Source organism: Salminus brasiliensis, chromosome 19 (assembly GCF_030463535.1).
Source record: "Salminus brasiliensis chromosome 19, fSalBra1.hap2, whole genome shotgun sequence".
NCBI classification, from domain to species: domain Eukaryota; kingdom Metazoa; phylum Chordata; class Actinopteri; order Characiformes; family Bryconidae; genus Salminus; species Salminus brasiliensis.
This window is the reverse complement of record NC_132896.1, coordinates 1,652,807-1,670,930: the sequence shown is the minus strand read 5'-3', so window position 1 is coordinate 1,670,930 and position 18,124 is coordinate 1,652,807. Positions and strand designations below refer to the sequence as shown.

General features: G+C 42.8%; 1 protein-coding gene across 1 annotated transcript in view; it reads right to left on the bottom strand.

Moving 5' to 3' along the window:
* Window positions 1–1,966: 1,966 nt before the first annotated feature.
* agbl1 (AGBL carboxypeptidase 1) overlaps window positions 1,967–18,124 on the bottom strand; it is a 178,043-nt gene continuing 161,885 nt past the window's right edge. Inside the window, exon 24 of the mRNA XM_072663557.1 lies at window positions 1,967–2,259. Coding sequence (XP_072519658.1) covers window positions 1,967–2,259 — 293 coding nt within the window. The remainder of the gene's footprint in view (window positions 2,260–18,124) is intronic.

Here is an 18,124-nt window from a genome sequence, read left to right as displayed (position 1 = left end):
TGCAACTCAAAGTAGCTGAATGCATTCATCAGAAGGAGTGTCCACAAACATTTGGACATATAGTGTAGCAGCAGTCTGGGCATGACTATAGAGGGGTCAGTCAGCGGTCAGAGTTTGTTATTAATTCACAGAGTTGGCAGAGGCCTTCCTGACTGGGATGTGGTGGACCAGCTGTGAGATAAAGTTGACTCGACCGCCCCCAAAGCTTAAGGTAGAGAGACGATAGCAGCGGGAAAAGCAGCCAGCAAATAAAAAAACAAACAAACGGGAGCTTCTAGTAACTTTACGTTTTGTTTATTTGCCAATTTTAGATGCTTCGTCATCAAATTGCGCTCGTTTTCTCTTTACACAGACAGACAGAAGTATAAAAACAGCTGTCAGACAGCTTCCTTTCAACTCGATGCCAACTTTCCTTTGATTGACCTGCTCTTGTCAAATGAGATTATATACTGTATATAATGCTGACAGTCGCTTTTACTAATGACTAATTACTGGCCATATTCATATTGCAGATGTTGTACTGTTGTTTTGCTCTTTCACAAAATGTAAACTCAGGGTTGCTTTTAAATAGTAGTCTATGATAAACTCAGCTACACACTGTAATATACACACAAATAAATAAATGCAAGGTAAGAAAATAACCTCATTTGTTTAGTGTTAATTTTTACGAAGTGCTGTTGAAGAGTGGTTTCACTGTTTCTCTTTAGGGAGAACACTGATTAATAAACAAATCCTCAGCAATCTGTCAACACTGTGTGCAACAGCAGGCAATTCTCAATGGGTTACAGGACAGATATAGCTTCATCCTATATTATATAGACTATTGAAAATGCGTCAGATTCATAGAACTCAGCGGTAAAGGTTCTGCTATATTCAGAATGTCTTTAAAGGTGCCAAAAATGTAACAAAAGGTTAAACTGTCTGCTATCGTTCACTCAATTTATGGTGTAGTGATGATTATTGAAAGATGCTCTAGAATATTAAATGTGTTTATCTTGTCATAGTTGAAAAATAAGAGTTCAAAATATGGAAGTGACAAACCGTGAACCTCAAACACTGTCTTTCCTCCTTCAAAAGAACATCCAGCAGAACCAAAACGGGGCAGTAAATCAGGCTAATCCCAAAACCCCAAAACTGTTACATCACAGTCTTGACTTGTTATATTTACACCCCCAACATTTACACAAACCCCGCCCCCTGGAGAAAGTCGTTCGGCACCTACAGCTGCAGTGTGGTAAAAACGCAACAGCAACTTCAGAGATTACGTGCTAGAATAGCCTAGAATACGCTCGGCTAAAAGCTAACCTAAGTCGGCCAGCTTTACCTTGTCTTCACACCATGCTGAGAGGACACCAAGAGGACACAGAGAGAACAGCAACACTATGCAGTAAGACTTGGGAATAATTACATTGCTCGTTACTGTGCTGTGCTATGCTATGTGGCTTCCTTGTGAGCCTTTGCAGTGCTTTGTTGTAAACTAGCCAATCAGAGCAGAGCTCATCAAATAATTAACAAGCCCACTATAACAGGAAAATCAGTGAGTTTCATTCTCAGGCAAAATAACAGGGTGGTAAATAGGCTTGTTAAATGTCATCTGAGCATTTCTTACCTTACCAAATAAAGCATGCTTACTATTTATACATCAAACATCTTAAATTCTTAATAGTGCATTCTAGAAACCCTTGGGGTGACCCACCAGATGACCTCCTTGCGCCATTCACTAAAAAATGTACCAACTGAAATTGACCTTGGGTGGGACATGGTCTAAATGGTCTTTGAGAACCACTGATCTAAATAAACCTACGGAGGCTTCAATACGGTTCAATTTTCTTAAATATGGAAAATCTGGGTGTCCCCAAACTTTTGACCTGCATGGTATATTCTGCTCTAACACAAGCATCTTGACTGAGACTGAAGATCTCAGTCACACACACACACATCCATACACACACACACACTGTCAGCCCTAACTCAGGTAAGCGCTGCTGATGTCGATGCCGTTGCACGGGCTGCTCTTCATGGAGAGAGTCTCTAGCGAATTCTGACGACACACGTGGGAGAGCACACTGGATTTCTTCTGGCTGTGTCTCTTGCCATTTGTAGGTTCCTCCTGATCCTCCTGGTCCTCCTCCTCCTCCTTAGTACTTGACATGCTTCTATTGACCTCAGCGTCTAGCTCTTCAGCTCTCTGCGGCTCGCTGTAAGACGAATACTCGATCATCTCCACACACGGAGGCTCGTCATCCTCAAAGCAGCTGCAGAGAGAGCAGAGAAAAACAAGGAGATCAGCTTCTTCACCTCATTACAGCTTGTAGTACAAATACCAACAATGCTGTGGACTGGCCGTCTGAGCATCATGCAGTCCAAGCCAGTTTAATTCAGTTCTATTTGTGCCACATTCAGTGTTCCACAACAGCTTGCCTATAAAGGTAGATGCAGCCCAGCAGGGGAAGAGGTGTCAAAAAATAAAAGATGCAGCAGGAGAAACAAACCCCTACGAGCTAAGAGAAGAATCACTAAGAGAAACCAAGATTGAAAAGGTTAAACTCCCTAAAATAATGAGGAAGACCAACTGAGAAGAACTGAAACTTGAAAGTGAGACCTCTCTAAGATCATGAGAAGAACCAAGACTCAAAAGTAGGAGTGCCCTAACAGAATGAGGAGGAGTCACTAAGAGAAACCAAGATTCAGAAGTAGATGCTTGTCTAGAGCTCAAAGAAGAGGCCTTAACAAGGCCTTAAAAGGAGGAGCTCCCTAACAGCCTGAGGAAGAGTCACTATGAGGAACCAAGATTCAGAAGGAGATGCTCCCCAAGAGCTCAAAGAAGAACCACTGACTCTAAAGGTTGAGGTTCTAGGTACTTTAGGAAGAATCATCCAAATCGTCCAAAATCGCATACTTGAACAGTACATACTGAATTGGACTGTCCTCATTCCTTTACTTTACTGGCTCTAAAGGTAGAGGTTCTAGGAGCATTAGGAAGAATCATTGAGAGGAACCATGGCTGTGTCCAAAATGGCTGTGTCCGATTGGACTGTGCTCACTCCTTGACTCAAAAGTGGAACCTCCCCAAGAGCATGAAGAAGGACCACTGAGAACACATTGTCCTGTGGTCTGTACTGTAAGTTCTGATCATTATAGTGAAGTCAAGCTGGACACCTGGATTGAAACCTTTTTGAAAACAGTATGGTTTGTCTGATCCACTGGGAGAAAATAAAAAGTCTGCTGGTGGCCAGTTATACTCAAATAACAAAACAGCTTGGGACACATAAATGTCCAAGGCAGACTTTAGTACTAGTTCGAGAAATTTTACAACAGCCATAACTTCCTAATTTATATAGCCATTTCTATTTTTTCCAATAAAGCTGGAGACACAAGCGTCTATTAGACTCATAGAGGAATGAGCACATACCCGAAACAGCTGAAACACAAGAGACATATTTACACTTCACAACTGATACAAACTTCACCGTTTGCGTCAGTCATCTTCTCCACCTTCATCAGCTCTCTGAGAGCTTGAGGAGGAACTAATGAGAATAACTAAGACTCAAACGGAGAAACTCCCTGAGAGCTTGAGCAGGAACAAATGATCGAAACCAAGACCAAGTGAATGAAACCTCACTAAGAGCATGAGGATAAAACACTGAGAGGAACCATGAAGCAAAACTAAAAACTCTAGGAGCATGAGGAAGAACCAATGAGAGGAACCATGAATCAAAAACAGAACCACTGACAGGAACCAAGACAAAAATTGGAACCTTTAGAAGAGCATGAGGAACAACCACTAATAGAAAACAAAACTCAAACCAGTAACATCTCTGATAGCATCACTAATCTGAAGAATCACTAATAATAACCTGGACTCTGAGAGCATAAAACAAATGAGAGGAACCAAGAATCAAAAGAGGAACCTTCTTAAGAGCATGGAGATGAACTAGGACTCAAAATTAGAAACCTTTTAAGAGCACGAGAAAGAACTACTGAGAGTGTCCCAAATTTAAAAGTGCAACCTCTTTAAAACCATATGAGGAACCAATGAAAAGAACCAAGACTCAAAACTAGAAACTCTCTAGGAGCACCAGGAAGAACCGCTGAACCATAGAAACCTTTATAAGAGCCTGAGGAACAACTACTAATTCAAACCAGTAACATCTCCGAGAGCATGAAGAAGAACCAACGAGAGGAACCAAGAATCAAAAGAGAAACTTCCTTAAGAGCATGGAGACGAACCAGGAGTCAAAATGAGAAACTCTTTAAGATCATGACAAAAATTGGAACCTTTATAAGAACATGATGAACAATCACTAATGGAAAACAAAACTCAGACCAGTAACATCTCTGAGAGCATGAGGAAGAACCAATGAGAGGAACCAAGAATCAAAAGAGGAACCTCTCTAGAAGCATGAGGAAGAACCACTGATAATAACCTGGACTCAACATTGGAAGGTCTCTGAGAGCAAAAAACAAATGAGAGGAACCAAAAATCAAAAGAGGAACCTTCTTAAGAGCATGGAGACGAACCACTAAGACAAACCAGGACTCAAAATGAGAAACTTTTTAAGAGCGGGAGAAAGAACTACTGAGAGCATCCCATATTTAAAAGTGCAACCTCTTTAAAACCATATGAGGAACCAATGAAAAGAACCAAGACTCAAAACTAGAAACTCTCTAGGAGCACCAGGAAGAACCGCTGGGGTTCAAGAGGGACATGGTGGCTTAGTGAAAACCTCCAATAGTGAAATAGTGAAAATAAACTTTTGGACCTTCTGACCTTCAGCACGGGAGAGTTTTGATGGACAGAAAACATTAGGCTCATTCACACTAATCAGATAAAAACCATAAGCATCCACTGAGACCGAGAGAGTGACAGGCACACTGATGTACCCATCCTCTGCTCTGGGTGGAAATTAAAGGGAAAACAGCATCTGGTGTGCCGTAAGCTGGAGGGAGAGATTGTATTTTTCCCGCTTGATTATTGAGGGGAGATGAGATGAGCTCTCAGTAGGAGTTAGAAGAGCGAGCGTCGCACACCTTCACACACACCTCACGTCCTTCAGTCGCAAAATGAAGCAATTTGTTGCGCAGTTGTCAACACCGCAACAGGTGCAGGCTACCCTTCCACTTTCCACATATTAACCGGCAGTCAAAGACAAACGCAGACTGCATAAGCAAGGGCGTCCAGACACCTTGGGACGTTCTCGTAGCTGAAAGTGTGGACCAACGTCCGAACCCAGGTTCATGTTGTTGCTCAAACCATTGTTTACATTGGATCCGGTTTTAAGAGCTCTCTATAGAACTGTGCAGGATGGACCTATGCCCCATCCTCACCACCTATGTGTGGCTGTATCTCCCTATTCTGAAGAAAGGCGTGTGTCTGGCATAGGCGAGTTCGGCAGGTCAGCGGGTCGGCGGGTCGCCTTTCCCAGAAAAAAATTAATGAACTGACTGATTTGGTTCCACTAAGATGCTGATATTACAGACCAGCAGAACCATCTTCAAGACCAGAACTCCAGACTAGTCCCAATTTACCAAATGAACTCTCTCACAGTGCAGCAGTTATATCATCTCTGACAGATGCACTATATAGGCAAAAGTTTTGGGACACCTGCTCATTCATTGTTTCTTCTGAAATTTTGTTGGAGTAACTGTCTCTACTGTCCAGAGAAGAAGACTTTCTACTAGATTTTGGAGGAGGAGCATTGCTGTGAGGATTTGATTGTATTCTGCAGCTCAGGTCAGGATGTTGGATGATCAAAACTCCACCTCATCCACAACTTATCAGTTACAAAAGTGGTAGATGGAGCACCACCATCAGTTCTTCCACTGCTCCACAGCTCAATGCTGGGGGGCTTTATAGCCCACTAGCCCACGTCTGGCATCATTAGGCCGCATGGTGCCAATAGGTTCATGATGTTGATCTGCTCCAAATAGTTTATAATCATTCCTATGTGCTCCTGTCGCTAATTATTTTTCTTCTGTTATTTAATAGGTGAAGATAGTCTTCATTAACTTCCTGTAATTGGTCTAAAAATCCAAACCATCCAGAAAAGTGTTACCACACTGCAAACCAACCCAACCATGGCTCAGTTGGACTCAGACTGAGTCTGCATCTTTGGTAGGACCAAATTTTGGTCCTTTGGTCCAGGCTGTGATCTGCTATTTGTGTACGGGCCGAACTACAGAATGACCCGGCAGAAACAAGGTTGGTGGGAAGGCACTCTTTGGCTACATTCACACAGCAGGTGGTCCAACTCCGTCTAAACAGTTCACTCTCCTAAACTGATCATCATGCATCATATCGGATTTCACCCCAAATCGTAACTGAAAATATCGGATTCAGAGTGTTTTTGCGTTCACACTGTCACACAGATAACGCATCTGCATCACATATGACCAAAAAGATCCGATCTGGGCCACCTTTACCCGCTCAGCCACTGGAATATAGCACAGCATCGGGGGCTCATTTGCATACAGTGGCAATTCCAGCACACAGGTTATTAATATCTGCTTTGAGGCTTTTCTGACTTATTCAAGTGTTTATTGTAGCTTTTAAAGAGGAGCTGAAGTCGTTGACATTGATTAGAGGTTTGTGAAGCAATCAGTGGTTTATGCAGATGCACATGGAACATGGAAAAGCAGAAAATTACAACTCATTTTCCCCCACTTTGAAGCCCAGGCGTAATGGCTTGCCAGCTTTGTGACATTTGAATATAGAAAATAAATTATAGTCAGAACTGTTTATCTTGTGGTCTGATAGCTTAGGTAATCCTGGGATGGACTGAGCGCCCATATAATTGCAGGTAGGCTCCAGACCCTTTGTTCTTCTCAGTGGACCTTCCTCATGCACTCATGCTTCTTTGTCCTTAAAACTTATTAATAATCACATGAATAAAAATGCTCTCCAACAGTGCTCCACATTCCTCCATACTGCTGGTTCCTGATCTTACTGTGGGTTCTCCATCAGTCAGGGTTCTAGCTGATAATACCTGACTACAGCTGAACCCTGACAGGAGCTTTAATTACTAACTGATGATCATCTGGTCAGCTCATTAACATATGCAGAGAGTACTCTCACAGTCTGAGCTCTGAGAGATATTACTGAGCTTCACTGTTTCAGCAGTGCTGATCTTCATGTTTGAGCATCACACTTTACAATCAGAGCCTTTCTGCTGTTTATAAGAGCTAATAACTCATTAATAAACAGATATGGAGCATCTGAGATGAAGACAGATCAAACAAAACAGGAGGAAATGAGAAGGTCAGGTGATGATTTGTAAGTAAAATATGGTAGAACCCTATTGAGAGAGATCTGCTGAAGATGAAAGCATTGAATGAATACAGGCTGATTTGTTTGACGCTCTCACATGTGGATCATGATACACTTGTAGAACAATGAAGAGTTCAATGATGAGTCTTACCCAAGTACTCATATAGTCGGAGAGTGGTTTTCCTGCACAGTTTTGAGCTTTTCCTGCTTAAGCACCCCTTATTTAACTCTCCTGTTAATTACCAGGTTTAGTAGGTCTGGTACAGCAGGGAAATCACCTGCCTGTGCCCCATAGCCCACCCATGGTGTAAAGTGGTGGACTTGCCCAGCTGGGGATACAGGGAAGGAGTACGTAACTCCCGGAGTACAACATTTTGCTCTGTATTAGCATCAGCTACACTTTTTGTTTTATTGGCCAAGCCCTTGAAACTATTTAAGTGGTTGCTATGCTGTTGCTAGAGGGGCTGCTTTGGAATTGCTAAGTGGTTGTAAGGGGATTGCTGTGGTGTTGTTAGGTAGGTGGTATGGTATCCTAGCTGGCTGCATTTATGTTGGTAAGTGGTTGCTAGGTGGCTGCTATGGGATGCCAGGGTGGTTGCTACTAGGATGTTGCTGAGAGAATGCTATGTAACTGTTATGGTATCCAAAGTGTTTGCTTTGGTGTTGCTAAGTGGTTTATATGTGGTTGCAGTGATGCTGCTCAGGGAAGGAGTACGAAACTACTGTACAAGCAAACAGGACTAATTTAGAATTGTTAGCTCTGTATTAGCATCAGCTACACATTTTTATTAGCCAAGCCGTAATATATATATGTATATAAGGAATTGTTAAAAGCCATTTCTACCATTTCTAAGATTAAAGATGTGCTGCAAAGTGAGAAAGCAGCAATTCCTGAATATATTTCAACATGAAGAAAGAGGTCACAAAGGCTCAGCTCAAGAAAATGACATAACGAATCCACAGTCGCTCGTTTCACTCCCTGCCGCCATCGATCTTTCATTTTTCCTCCCAAAAAATCTCAGCGAGATCCCTCGGGGCATATGAGCAGTGTGATACAGGGGGGGTTGGGGGGTGTTTATTGGTGCTGATGGTTGTTCTGTCTTTGGCACTGCTGCACGATCGACAAGCCAAAGGGAGCAGTCATCCGTCTGGCTGAAGAATGAGCAGTATTTAGTTTTGGCAAGGGAATTGAGATAGAGCTGGACGTCAAAACAAGTCCAAAAACCCACAAAAACTGATGTTGTATCTTCTTAAGCCCTGCCCTGCATCCTTAGCGTCCACGTCTACCAGGCACTGTCCAGCACTCTCACTCGTGTGGAGACGAAAGTCCCCTAAAACTGCAGTAAGCATGTTGTTCCTGTAGTGAAATAATGATAATAGTAAAAGTCAAAAGTATTGGGACACCTGCTCATTCATGGTTTCCCAACTGTTTCTACAGAACTGTCCTAGGAAGGCTTTCTAATGAATATTTAGAGCATAGCTGTGAAGATTTGATTGCATACAGCAATACAGCAGAGCTAGTTAGTGAGGTCAGGATGTTGGATGATGATCATCACCCCACCTCACCATCATCCCCAACTCCCCAACTCATCCCAAAAGTGCTGGATGGAGCTCCTCCATCATCATTCCAGAGAACACAGTTCTACCACTGCTCCACAGCTCAATGCTGGGGGGCTTTATAATACCCCTCCATAGTCCACACCTAGCATTAGGCAGCATGGTGCCAATAGGTTCATGAGATTCATTAGAAGAGGTGTCCATAAATATTTGGACACAACTTGTATCTTTAAAAGAACAATGAAAGCAGCAGTTTAACCCTTCACTGTTCATACATTTAAATTGCTCCTGTACTTGTGATAAACATTTTATTTGAGCTCTTCTCTGTCTGATCTGAGAACCAGAACAAGATCATATTTGGGGATTTGAGCCCAAATAACCTACTACTTGAAAACATCTCCCAATGAACGTCATATAAAATGACTTTCCTCAGGAAACCTTAATTAGCAATCCTTTCAGGGTTCCTTTCTAAGCAAGTCTTAATTAGTGCTACCTTCTTCAGTGAGGCTGAATAAAGGATGTTTTTTAGCGACTGTGTCGTTCTGGGACCCCCATGGGAGGCAAAACAGGCCCCTCTTCATCATCTGAGACACAGAGAATGACGGAATTTAAGCTGCCCGAGCTCTAAACATGAGCTGTCCCTGACCAAAGGGCTCACATATGAGTTTTTCACGAACAGCCGAACAGAAAGGGCAAAATCTCCATAAGCTGCAGTGGAATTACTGTGCAGACTAATGCATCTGTAACAGCTGAAGGCATACCGCACATTAGCGCGTAATGGCCAATTCCCAGCAACGAACAACCTTAATCTCAACGGAGGTGTGAACGATAGCGCCTCCGCTGATAGTGTGTGTGGGTGGGTGGGTTGGTTGGGGGGGGTTGGTGGTAATTGGGCCGCAATGGTTTTGGTCTCGGGATATGAATTATTAAAAAAAACATCTCATTCCGTACACTGGTTCCATACTGACCGCACCTCTCCGTCTTATTTTTCAATTAGTTTAAGTGGTCACTGAGCGCGAGAGCGAAAAAGGCATTCGTTTTTGCGACGCCAGGCTCTTTGCAGAGTCTATGAATCTTCCTTCCTTGACAGCGAGCGAGCCAGTCAGCTTTTCAGTGGTTCGGCCCCCAAGCAGTCCATACGGAGAGTGCGGAAAAGGCTGGAAACCATCTATAACCGCCCCCAAAGTCGAGCACATCTCGTTGCAAGAAGGGCAGGAGTCTAAGGGAGGCTAATTTCGCTATCAGCTGCAATCGCCTGCCCTTTCGGTTCCTCATAAATGGCTTGTGATTCACTGTAAGTGTGGCAGGGGGATCAATGGTCGTCTGGAGGATTATGGCTCGGTGGCTGTTGAGAGAACACAGATGGGGGTGTTGGAGAATAGACGCGGTCCGAGAAAAGGAAAGGTTGAGGAGCCGGAGCTTGACGGCTGACGAGAGCTGTGAGAGGCTCATTAGCATCGGTTCTCAAACGTCATTAGATGTCCCACCTGGCCTTCAAAGGACAGCCGACGATATTATAGAGGACACAAGTAAAATAATAAACAGTTAAAGAGAGAGAGAGAGAGAGAGAGAGAGAGAGACGCTCGGAGAGAGTGAGCTCTGAGAACTCCAGTCTTTGTTGTTGTTGTTTATTGTTTCTGTAAATGTAATTATGTAATGTTGTTAATTAGCTTAATTAGTGAGCAGGTTTTATGTTTTGCTCTGACAGCTTCTGTTTCAGTCATTTATTTTAAAGAAGAAAAAATATGGCAAAGACGTTTTTTTCACAAAGTCGCAAAGGCGTAAAAGAGCCCCCCCTGGTGAACGTTTTAGGTACAGCTGAGGTTGTTCCCAGTGTAAATTAGTCACATCTTCCTCAGACGAAAATGCTAAATGGTTGCGTAGCTTAACTGGTTTCCATTTTCCATCAGTTGTCAGGAGATTGCTATGTTGTCAGTAGGGTAAAACTACTTAAGTGGTTGCTATGTTGTTGCTAGGTGGTTGCTATGGTACCCCAGGTCATTGCTATTATGTTGGCATGTGGTTGTTATGTAGTTGCTATGGTGTTGCTAGGTAGTTACTATGGGGTCCCAGGTAGCTGCTACTTCAAGGCTACTATTTCAAGGCAATTGATAAGTAGTTGTGAATGTATTCCAGGTGGCTGCTACGATATTGCTAAGTGGTTGTTAGGGGATTGCTATGGTGTTTATTAGGTAGGTGGTGGTATATTGTAGCTGGCTGCTATTACGTTGGTAAGTGGTTGCTAGGTGGCTGCTAAGGAAATACCAAAGTGTTTGCTTTGGTGTTGCAAAGTGTTTTATATGTGATTGCTGTGAGGTTGCTTAGTGGCTGCAAGGGTGTTCAGAAAATGCTATTATGATATTGCGGGTGATTGCTGTGGTATCACAGGTGGTTGTTATTGTGCTGCTAGGTGGTGGATATGGGGTTCATATGATATCTCAGGTGATTCCTATGGTTTTGTTAAGTAATTGCACAGTGGCTGCTATGATGCTGCTGAGTGGTTGTTAGGGGATTGCTGTGGTGTTGTTAGGTAGGTGGTATGGTATCCTAGCTGGCTGCTATTACATTGGGGCATTGGTAAGTGGTTGCTAGGTGGTTGTCATGGTGTTGCTAGATAGTTACTATGGGGTCCCAAGTAGCTGCTACTGTATTTCAAGGCAATTGATAAGTTGGCACGATTGTATTCTAGGTGGCTGCTATGGTATTGCTAAGTGGTTGTTAGGGGATTGCGGTGCTGTTGTTAAGTAGGTGGTATGGTATTATATTGTTAAGTGGTTGCTAGGTGGTTGCTATGGGATGCCAGGGTCATTGCTAGGGTGTTGCTAAGAGAATGCTATGCAACTGTTATGCTATCCAAAATGTTTGCTTTGGCGTTGCAAAGTGTTTTATATGTGGTTGATGTGATGTTGCTTAGTGGTTGCTAGGGTGTTGTTGTGGTAATGTTTTTATTTTTAAACTTTTAAGAAAAGTCAAAATACTAAATGGAAGTTTTTAGTAGTTAGTTTACAGTTCCACTACCAACACTTTCTAGGAGCAAAGTTCTAGATGGCTGTAGGTCAGGATTATGCCAGGTAATGAAAGACTAGACGTAAGGGAATTACAAGGTTCTGCAGGATGACCGTACCTGGTTCTCAGTAACCTGGACATCCTCATGCTTCACTATACATTCTTTAACATCCATCTCTTCCATCTGAATGTCGTGTATTAGACTCAACACTACAGCTCAGGCTGAAATCAGAGCTCTCTCCTAATGTTCCACAGGGTACCACAACTGTTGCTGTACTGGAGCCCGTCTTTAATTCCTTTACTCAGAGCTTAGAGGAAAGGTGTAATTTGGCTGTTTTCTTTCCGTGCATGTTTTCAGAAGAGATAACAGCACACGGTTGAGTCTGAAAACAGCGTTGGGTGAGGGCTGAAACTGGGCCTCAAGTCTGCAGAATTAGCTCGGCGCACATTAAGGAAATCTGAAGAAGCCCTGAAGCCGTCGACCAGACAAGAAGCCCTCTCTGAAGCAGAGGAAGCGACTCTCAGAATCTTCCGTTTCCATTTAATGATGTGCAGAGGTCTCTGGCGGCCCTGCTAAATTGGAGAGTGAGCTTATGAAGTAGCGGTAGGAGCGGCGTTTGTTGTCTTGCCAGAAGACCAGCAGAAAGTGAGAATTCCCCTCAGGGCAGCTGCTTGCTAAGTAAATACATTAATAATAGATCATTCATTCAAATATTACATGAATATTTACAGGGGGCTTAGCCACGTCTTATCCGATGAATGCAAAAGCAGGAGACGTGACACGGGAGCAGCCGAGCGGCAGCGTTCAAAACTCAAAGTGCTAGAGATCCAAACATTGTTCTAAAGTTGACCTTGGGGTCTCTGAACTTGCAGTAAATGGAGAGGGCTGGAGGGTATGAGCCACAGATACTGTATATTCCACAGTTTCGTAGTGCACAGAATTCCCATAGAAACGATTAGAGGAGCAAACACAAGCTGCCCAGCTCTTAAAACCTCTTAAAATGGGATCTTTGAGGGTTCTTCAGTGGCTCGTAACATACACAATGTGTCTAAATGTTTGTGGACACCCTTTCTAATGAATGCATCCATTACTTCAAGTTGCACCCAGGTTGGGGATCAGATGGGGGGTGGTGTGTTCATCATCATGCCCTTGTGCTTTCCCTTCTTGATTTCTGTTTCTCTGTATTACGTCCTCCTCATCCCTGCCTGCCTCCCAAACACGTCAATAACACTCTTGCCTATGAATACAATCAAATCCGCACAGCAATGCTCCTCCTCCAAAATCTAATAGAAAGCCTTCTTCTCTGGACAGTAGAGGAAGTTGCTTATTATTATTGCTATGGTATCCCAGGTCATTGCTATTATGTTGGCATGTGGTTGGTAGGCGGTTGCCATGGTGTTGCTAGGTAGTTACTATGGGGTCCCAGGTAGCTGCTACTTTGTTTTAAGGCAATTGATAAGTAGTTGCAAATGTATTCCAGGTGGCTGCTTTGGTATTGCGAAGTGGTTGTTAGGGGATATCTGTGCTGTTGTTAGGTAAGTGGTATGGTGTCATAGCTGGCTGCTATTATGTTGGTAAGTAGTTGCTAGGTGGCTGCTAAGGGAATGCCAAAGTGTTTGCTTTGGTGTTGCAAATTGTTTTATATGTGAAAGTCTTCTTTCCTGGAGAGTAGAGACAGTTACTCCAACAAAAGCAGGAGAAACTCTTTTAAAACTTTTGATTTCAGAGGACACAATAAATCAGCAGGTGTCCCAATACTTCTGTCCATATTGTGGATCTGACCTGCACAGCTTGGCGCAAGTTTCCCTAAGAAAGGCTGCTTGTACAATCCTTGAGCTCATATGGTAGCTGTCACCTGAGCTCACCTGGTCAGTCTGCTCTGTGTCCTAAGACACCATGCTCTTGGTCAATAGACATTTCACCAATTTAATGAATGAGAAATTACTCCTGACATGAAGCATCTTTAGTCTATATCCGTGCTAGCGGCGCCCTCCGGCCGTTCCCGCTGCAGTTCTGAGGCGGCGCTGCTGCGAGTTCAGAGTTTACAATTCAAATCCAATTACTGCTGCTGTCAGAGGTGACCAATGAAGCGAGAAGGTAGAGTTAGCTTGAAGGCGGACTTATAATTAGACGGGCATATTTCTATTTCCCTTTCATAACAGCCATGTTAGGAAAACAGAGCTGCATCTTCTTCTTCCCGGTAATCAAAGACTTGGGAATACACACCAAAAAAAAAACAAGGCCTGTATGTGTGGCATGCATCTGAGTAGTTAGCTGGGATTAACATCCGCCCCTTAGCAGCACTGTGTTAACAAAGCTAATGGGAATTGTGTGTGAATTCTGAATATTCAGAATGATGAGTATTCTAAACACATGGACAGAGCTGATGTTTTCATTCTGAACCATCCTGACATCTTGCACTGCAAAATCTCAAAAGTCATAGATGGGTATACAAATATATGTATCTGAAATAAAAACAACTGGAAATATATCTATATAATTTATATTTTAATACTAATAACTTTAACTTTATTAATACTACTACTACTAATAATAATTAATACTAATTAATACTACTAATAATAATAATCAATCAACTAAACTAATAATAAAAGTGTTTATCTGCTTAGGAAAACACTGATATCAGAATAAACATTAAAGTGGTGGAGGTTCTCCATCAGTGTGTTCATCATTAGAACATCTCCAAAGTTCTCCTCATGGAGTCTAGTGTTATTTAGAGTTCTCCTCAGATCAACACCTGCTTTGGTGGTAAATCAGGGCTTAATGATGGTGAATCAGGTGAGCTGCTGCTGCTGCTGCTGCTGCTGCTGCTGATGGAGGTGAACACATCCTCCACGCTGTGCTGGCTGGACTGGGGGGCATCCAGGAGAAACCTGGAGGAACCGAGCCAGCTCTGTTCTTCAGACTAGCTCACCGACAAGATCTCACTACTTTCTTTCTTCAGAATGAGAAGCTCTTGTTTTTCCTTTTTACTGGATTTATGTTGTATAATATTTGTTTTGTCTGTTACAGCTTATACAGGCAGGTCTTCAGGGAGGTTGGCCTCGTCACATAGGACTGATAATGATAAAGCATGGCTAGCCAGCTAGTTTAAATAGCGTTAGCTGCTTGTGCCTCACCTCAACTCACCTCAAATAGTCATTCATCCAGCATAAGCAGTAGAACAGCCAGTGTTGTAAACACAGGCATCATTCTGGCCTTTATTAGGCAGGGGCACACTTCAGTGTAGTTATATACAGTTTGCATGTACAAGAGGCTACAGGAGAGGTAGGAAGTCTGGCTCCAGCAGTGGCTCTGTTAACAATTTAACATTAATTAGCCAACGGATGCTACTATTTTTTTTTTCTCGTTAAAAATAATCATTCATATTAAATTATTATAAATTAAAAGTCATTCATTCAAATTCAGTTTTCCCATCATCATTATCATTCCATATAAAACTCAGAAGACTCATGTAGCTTCACTGGTGGGTTTGGATAGGAAATAAATTATGGGCTGTATCTGTGTTGTAGTCATGGCGACTGACGCCTGGTAAGTTTCATGGTAAGTTTCTCTACAGTGAGGCTCAGTCTTACACTCTGAGCCCTATCTGTATGCTAGGAAGATGGAGCAACAGGGGAGGGGGTTGTGATTACAGTGTTTGCAGTGTTTGCTGTGTTTGTACTGTTCAACGCCACGATCGGAGGCATTTCTTGGAAAATGCTTATGCTTGACATGGATCAGCTTTTCATGGGTTTTATAATCATGTGGAAAACTCGCTTAATCGGATTAGTCATGTCCGCCATTCAGCAAACGCTGCTCTAATCAGACACAAGGATCAACAGATCCAGTGCGGCTGAACCTCGCTTTACAGACAACACAGCCATCTCTCCCCTCCATCGCCATGTGACCTCACCAAGAACTAATCCAAGCCTATTACAATATTCCCTCTGCCCCTCTGATAATGGGTATTAGCGGGCTGAATTTAGAAAACCTCATTTCTGTGTTTGGGAAGGATCAAAAAAAAAGAAAAAAAGGAAAAAAACAGGAAGATTTAAACCTGCAGAAATTTGGTCGGAAAACACGTCATTTTCTCCATGTTTAATCCAAAGAACTGCGCAGAAACAAGACGAGCGCTTCATTTGTCGAGGAATGCTGCTCTGAAAACACAGCCGGGTCAGGAAGCTCTCGAAAAAAATAAGAGCGCTCTGGAGATACGAGGTAGACCGCAATCACCAATCCAGATTGGAAATTGGATGCAGTTTGGTTGCAGCTCCGAAGCTTATGAATAGATTTAATTGAAGGGGTGAGTAACTTTCCCATACTCATTTCTTCTGGAACGTCTGATCTAAAAGACCTTGACGTGTATTAGCGTTTTATTTACTGCAGATAAAGAACCTTCTGTCCTGTATTAGATCACCCGGATAAGAGAGAGCGAGGCTAGATAGAGATAGATAGATAGAGAGAGAGAGAGAGAGAGAGAGAGAGAGAGACTGTGAGAGTGAGTGTCCAAATATTATGGCTTAGTATTGATCCATATCAGGTATTTGAGTATCTCAGTAAAACTCCCCAAAATAACTCAGGAGATTAATTGGGATTTAATCTTAAATTAAATCTACCTCCAGAGCTCAAATAACTCATGATTGTGAAAGGATATTGATTTTTACAGACATTAATATAATCAAATCATAATGACTTATTAGTCTGCCTAAAAGGAAATCTATAATGCAGAGCTAAGACTCAGAAACATCCCCCAGATTACCCCAGAGCGTCCACCTACAGGAGAAAAATAACAGTCATGCCAACTTCAACTCTTTAACTCTTATTTGGAGTGTTTTTTTTTTTTGGGGGGGGGGGGGGGTTGAACTCAAGCTGGCTTTCAGGTCGTCAGTAGAGTTGAAGTTGAGCTCACTCATGAATCCACAGTTTTCACTGTTCCCATGTTCTTTTTTATACTTGGTTCTGTCAATTAACCCACCCGTTCATAGCTCCCCCTAGCAGTTGCAAAGCTCTTGACACTAGGAGGGTAATGACCTAACATCGCCTCCTCTGATACATGTAAGGCCAGGCCCCGCCCCTTTCCAAACTCCTGATGCGGCATCGCCAGGCAACCGACGCGCTCTGAGGAAAGCGCCAAGTCCCCAACTCCTCCACCATACCAGTCAACAGACGCCTGTGTCGGCCAACATCGCTTTAAGAGTGATGAGGGGAGAGAGCGCCAGCTACCCACCCAGACTGCATCATCATACTTCATTTTTAAAACTTTGATATGAGGACCTAGTTTTTTGCAAAAATGACTTCCTTCCTGTCGTTTAGTTTTGTACGTGTTTATACGGTCCTACTAATCCCAAATAGGAAAAATAGAAAATGCACATCAAGCAAAAGTCCGGGTTTCAGGAGGTTAGTGTATGCTGTAATGAATTCCAGCTCACTGGAAAGAGAGATGATCCAGTCTGTGAAAAGTCTGATAATTAGAATTATTTACAACAGAAGATAGATTTGTAGAATTGTAGCTTTGAACCACCATGCATTTCTGGACAGTGTGAAAGCTGCAGACTGACCCAAGCTTGATCTGAAGGTAGAGCTGCATGTGGGCTGAGGCGGTAGAGTAATACTACAGGATTTTACACTAATATGACTCTATGGGTTCTGCAGCGTTGCACAGCAGCAGTTCTGGAGAGAGGTTCTCCTCCTGCAGCTCCACCACCAAAGCTCCTGAGTGCAGTAGCAGCAGTGTTGACATGCATGTGTGTAAATTCCTCTGATTTCTACAATCTGCTTTCTGCTTTCCATTCAATTCTGAAGTAGCTGCAGGTGAGAGCCGTTCTTTTGCCCATGTTATTTCTCACACTGTGGCTAATTGAGAACTCACAAACATGATTTCATAATTCTAAAAGAGAACAAATGACTGGAAATGCTCACAAAACAGGTCACATATTGTGAGATCATAATTACTTCTCCAATCCCTAATTATAGATCCGTCCAGAAAAGAAATTAAAGCATTTGCGGCCCGCCTTCACCAATGTTTTCCCCTGCCCACTGCAGACGAGAGAGAGAGAGAGAGAGAGAGAGAGAGAGAATGGTAATTATTCTGTTTTTAACTAAATTGTCTCGATTAAAATCAATGGCCTTATTGCATTGTGTCCCGCTCTGGCATTAAACTGTCACTCAGCAGTCGATAAAAGTGAAGCTCGGTTAAAACCCACGGGGACGCTTTTAGCATCTCTGAACTGACATCTGTGACACAGGGTTCCAAATCACACTCCTGTACCTCACATCCAGGGTTCTCCTGA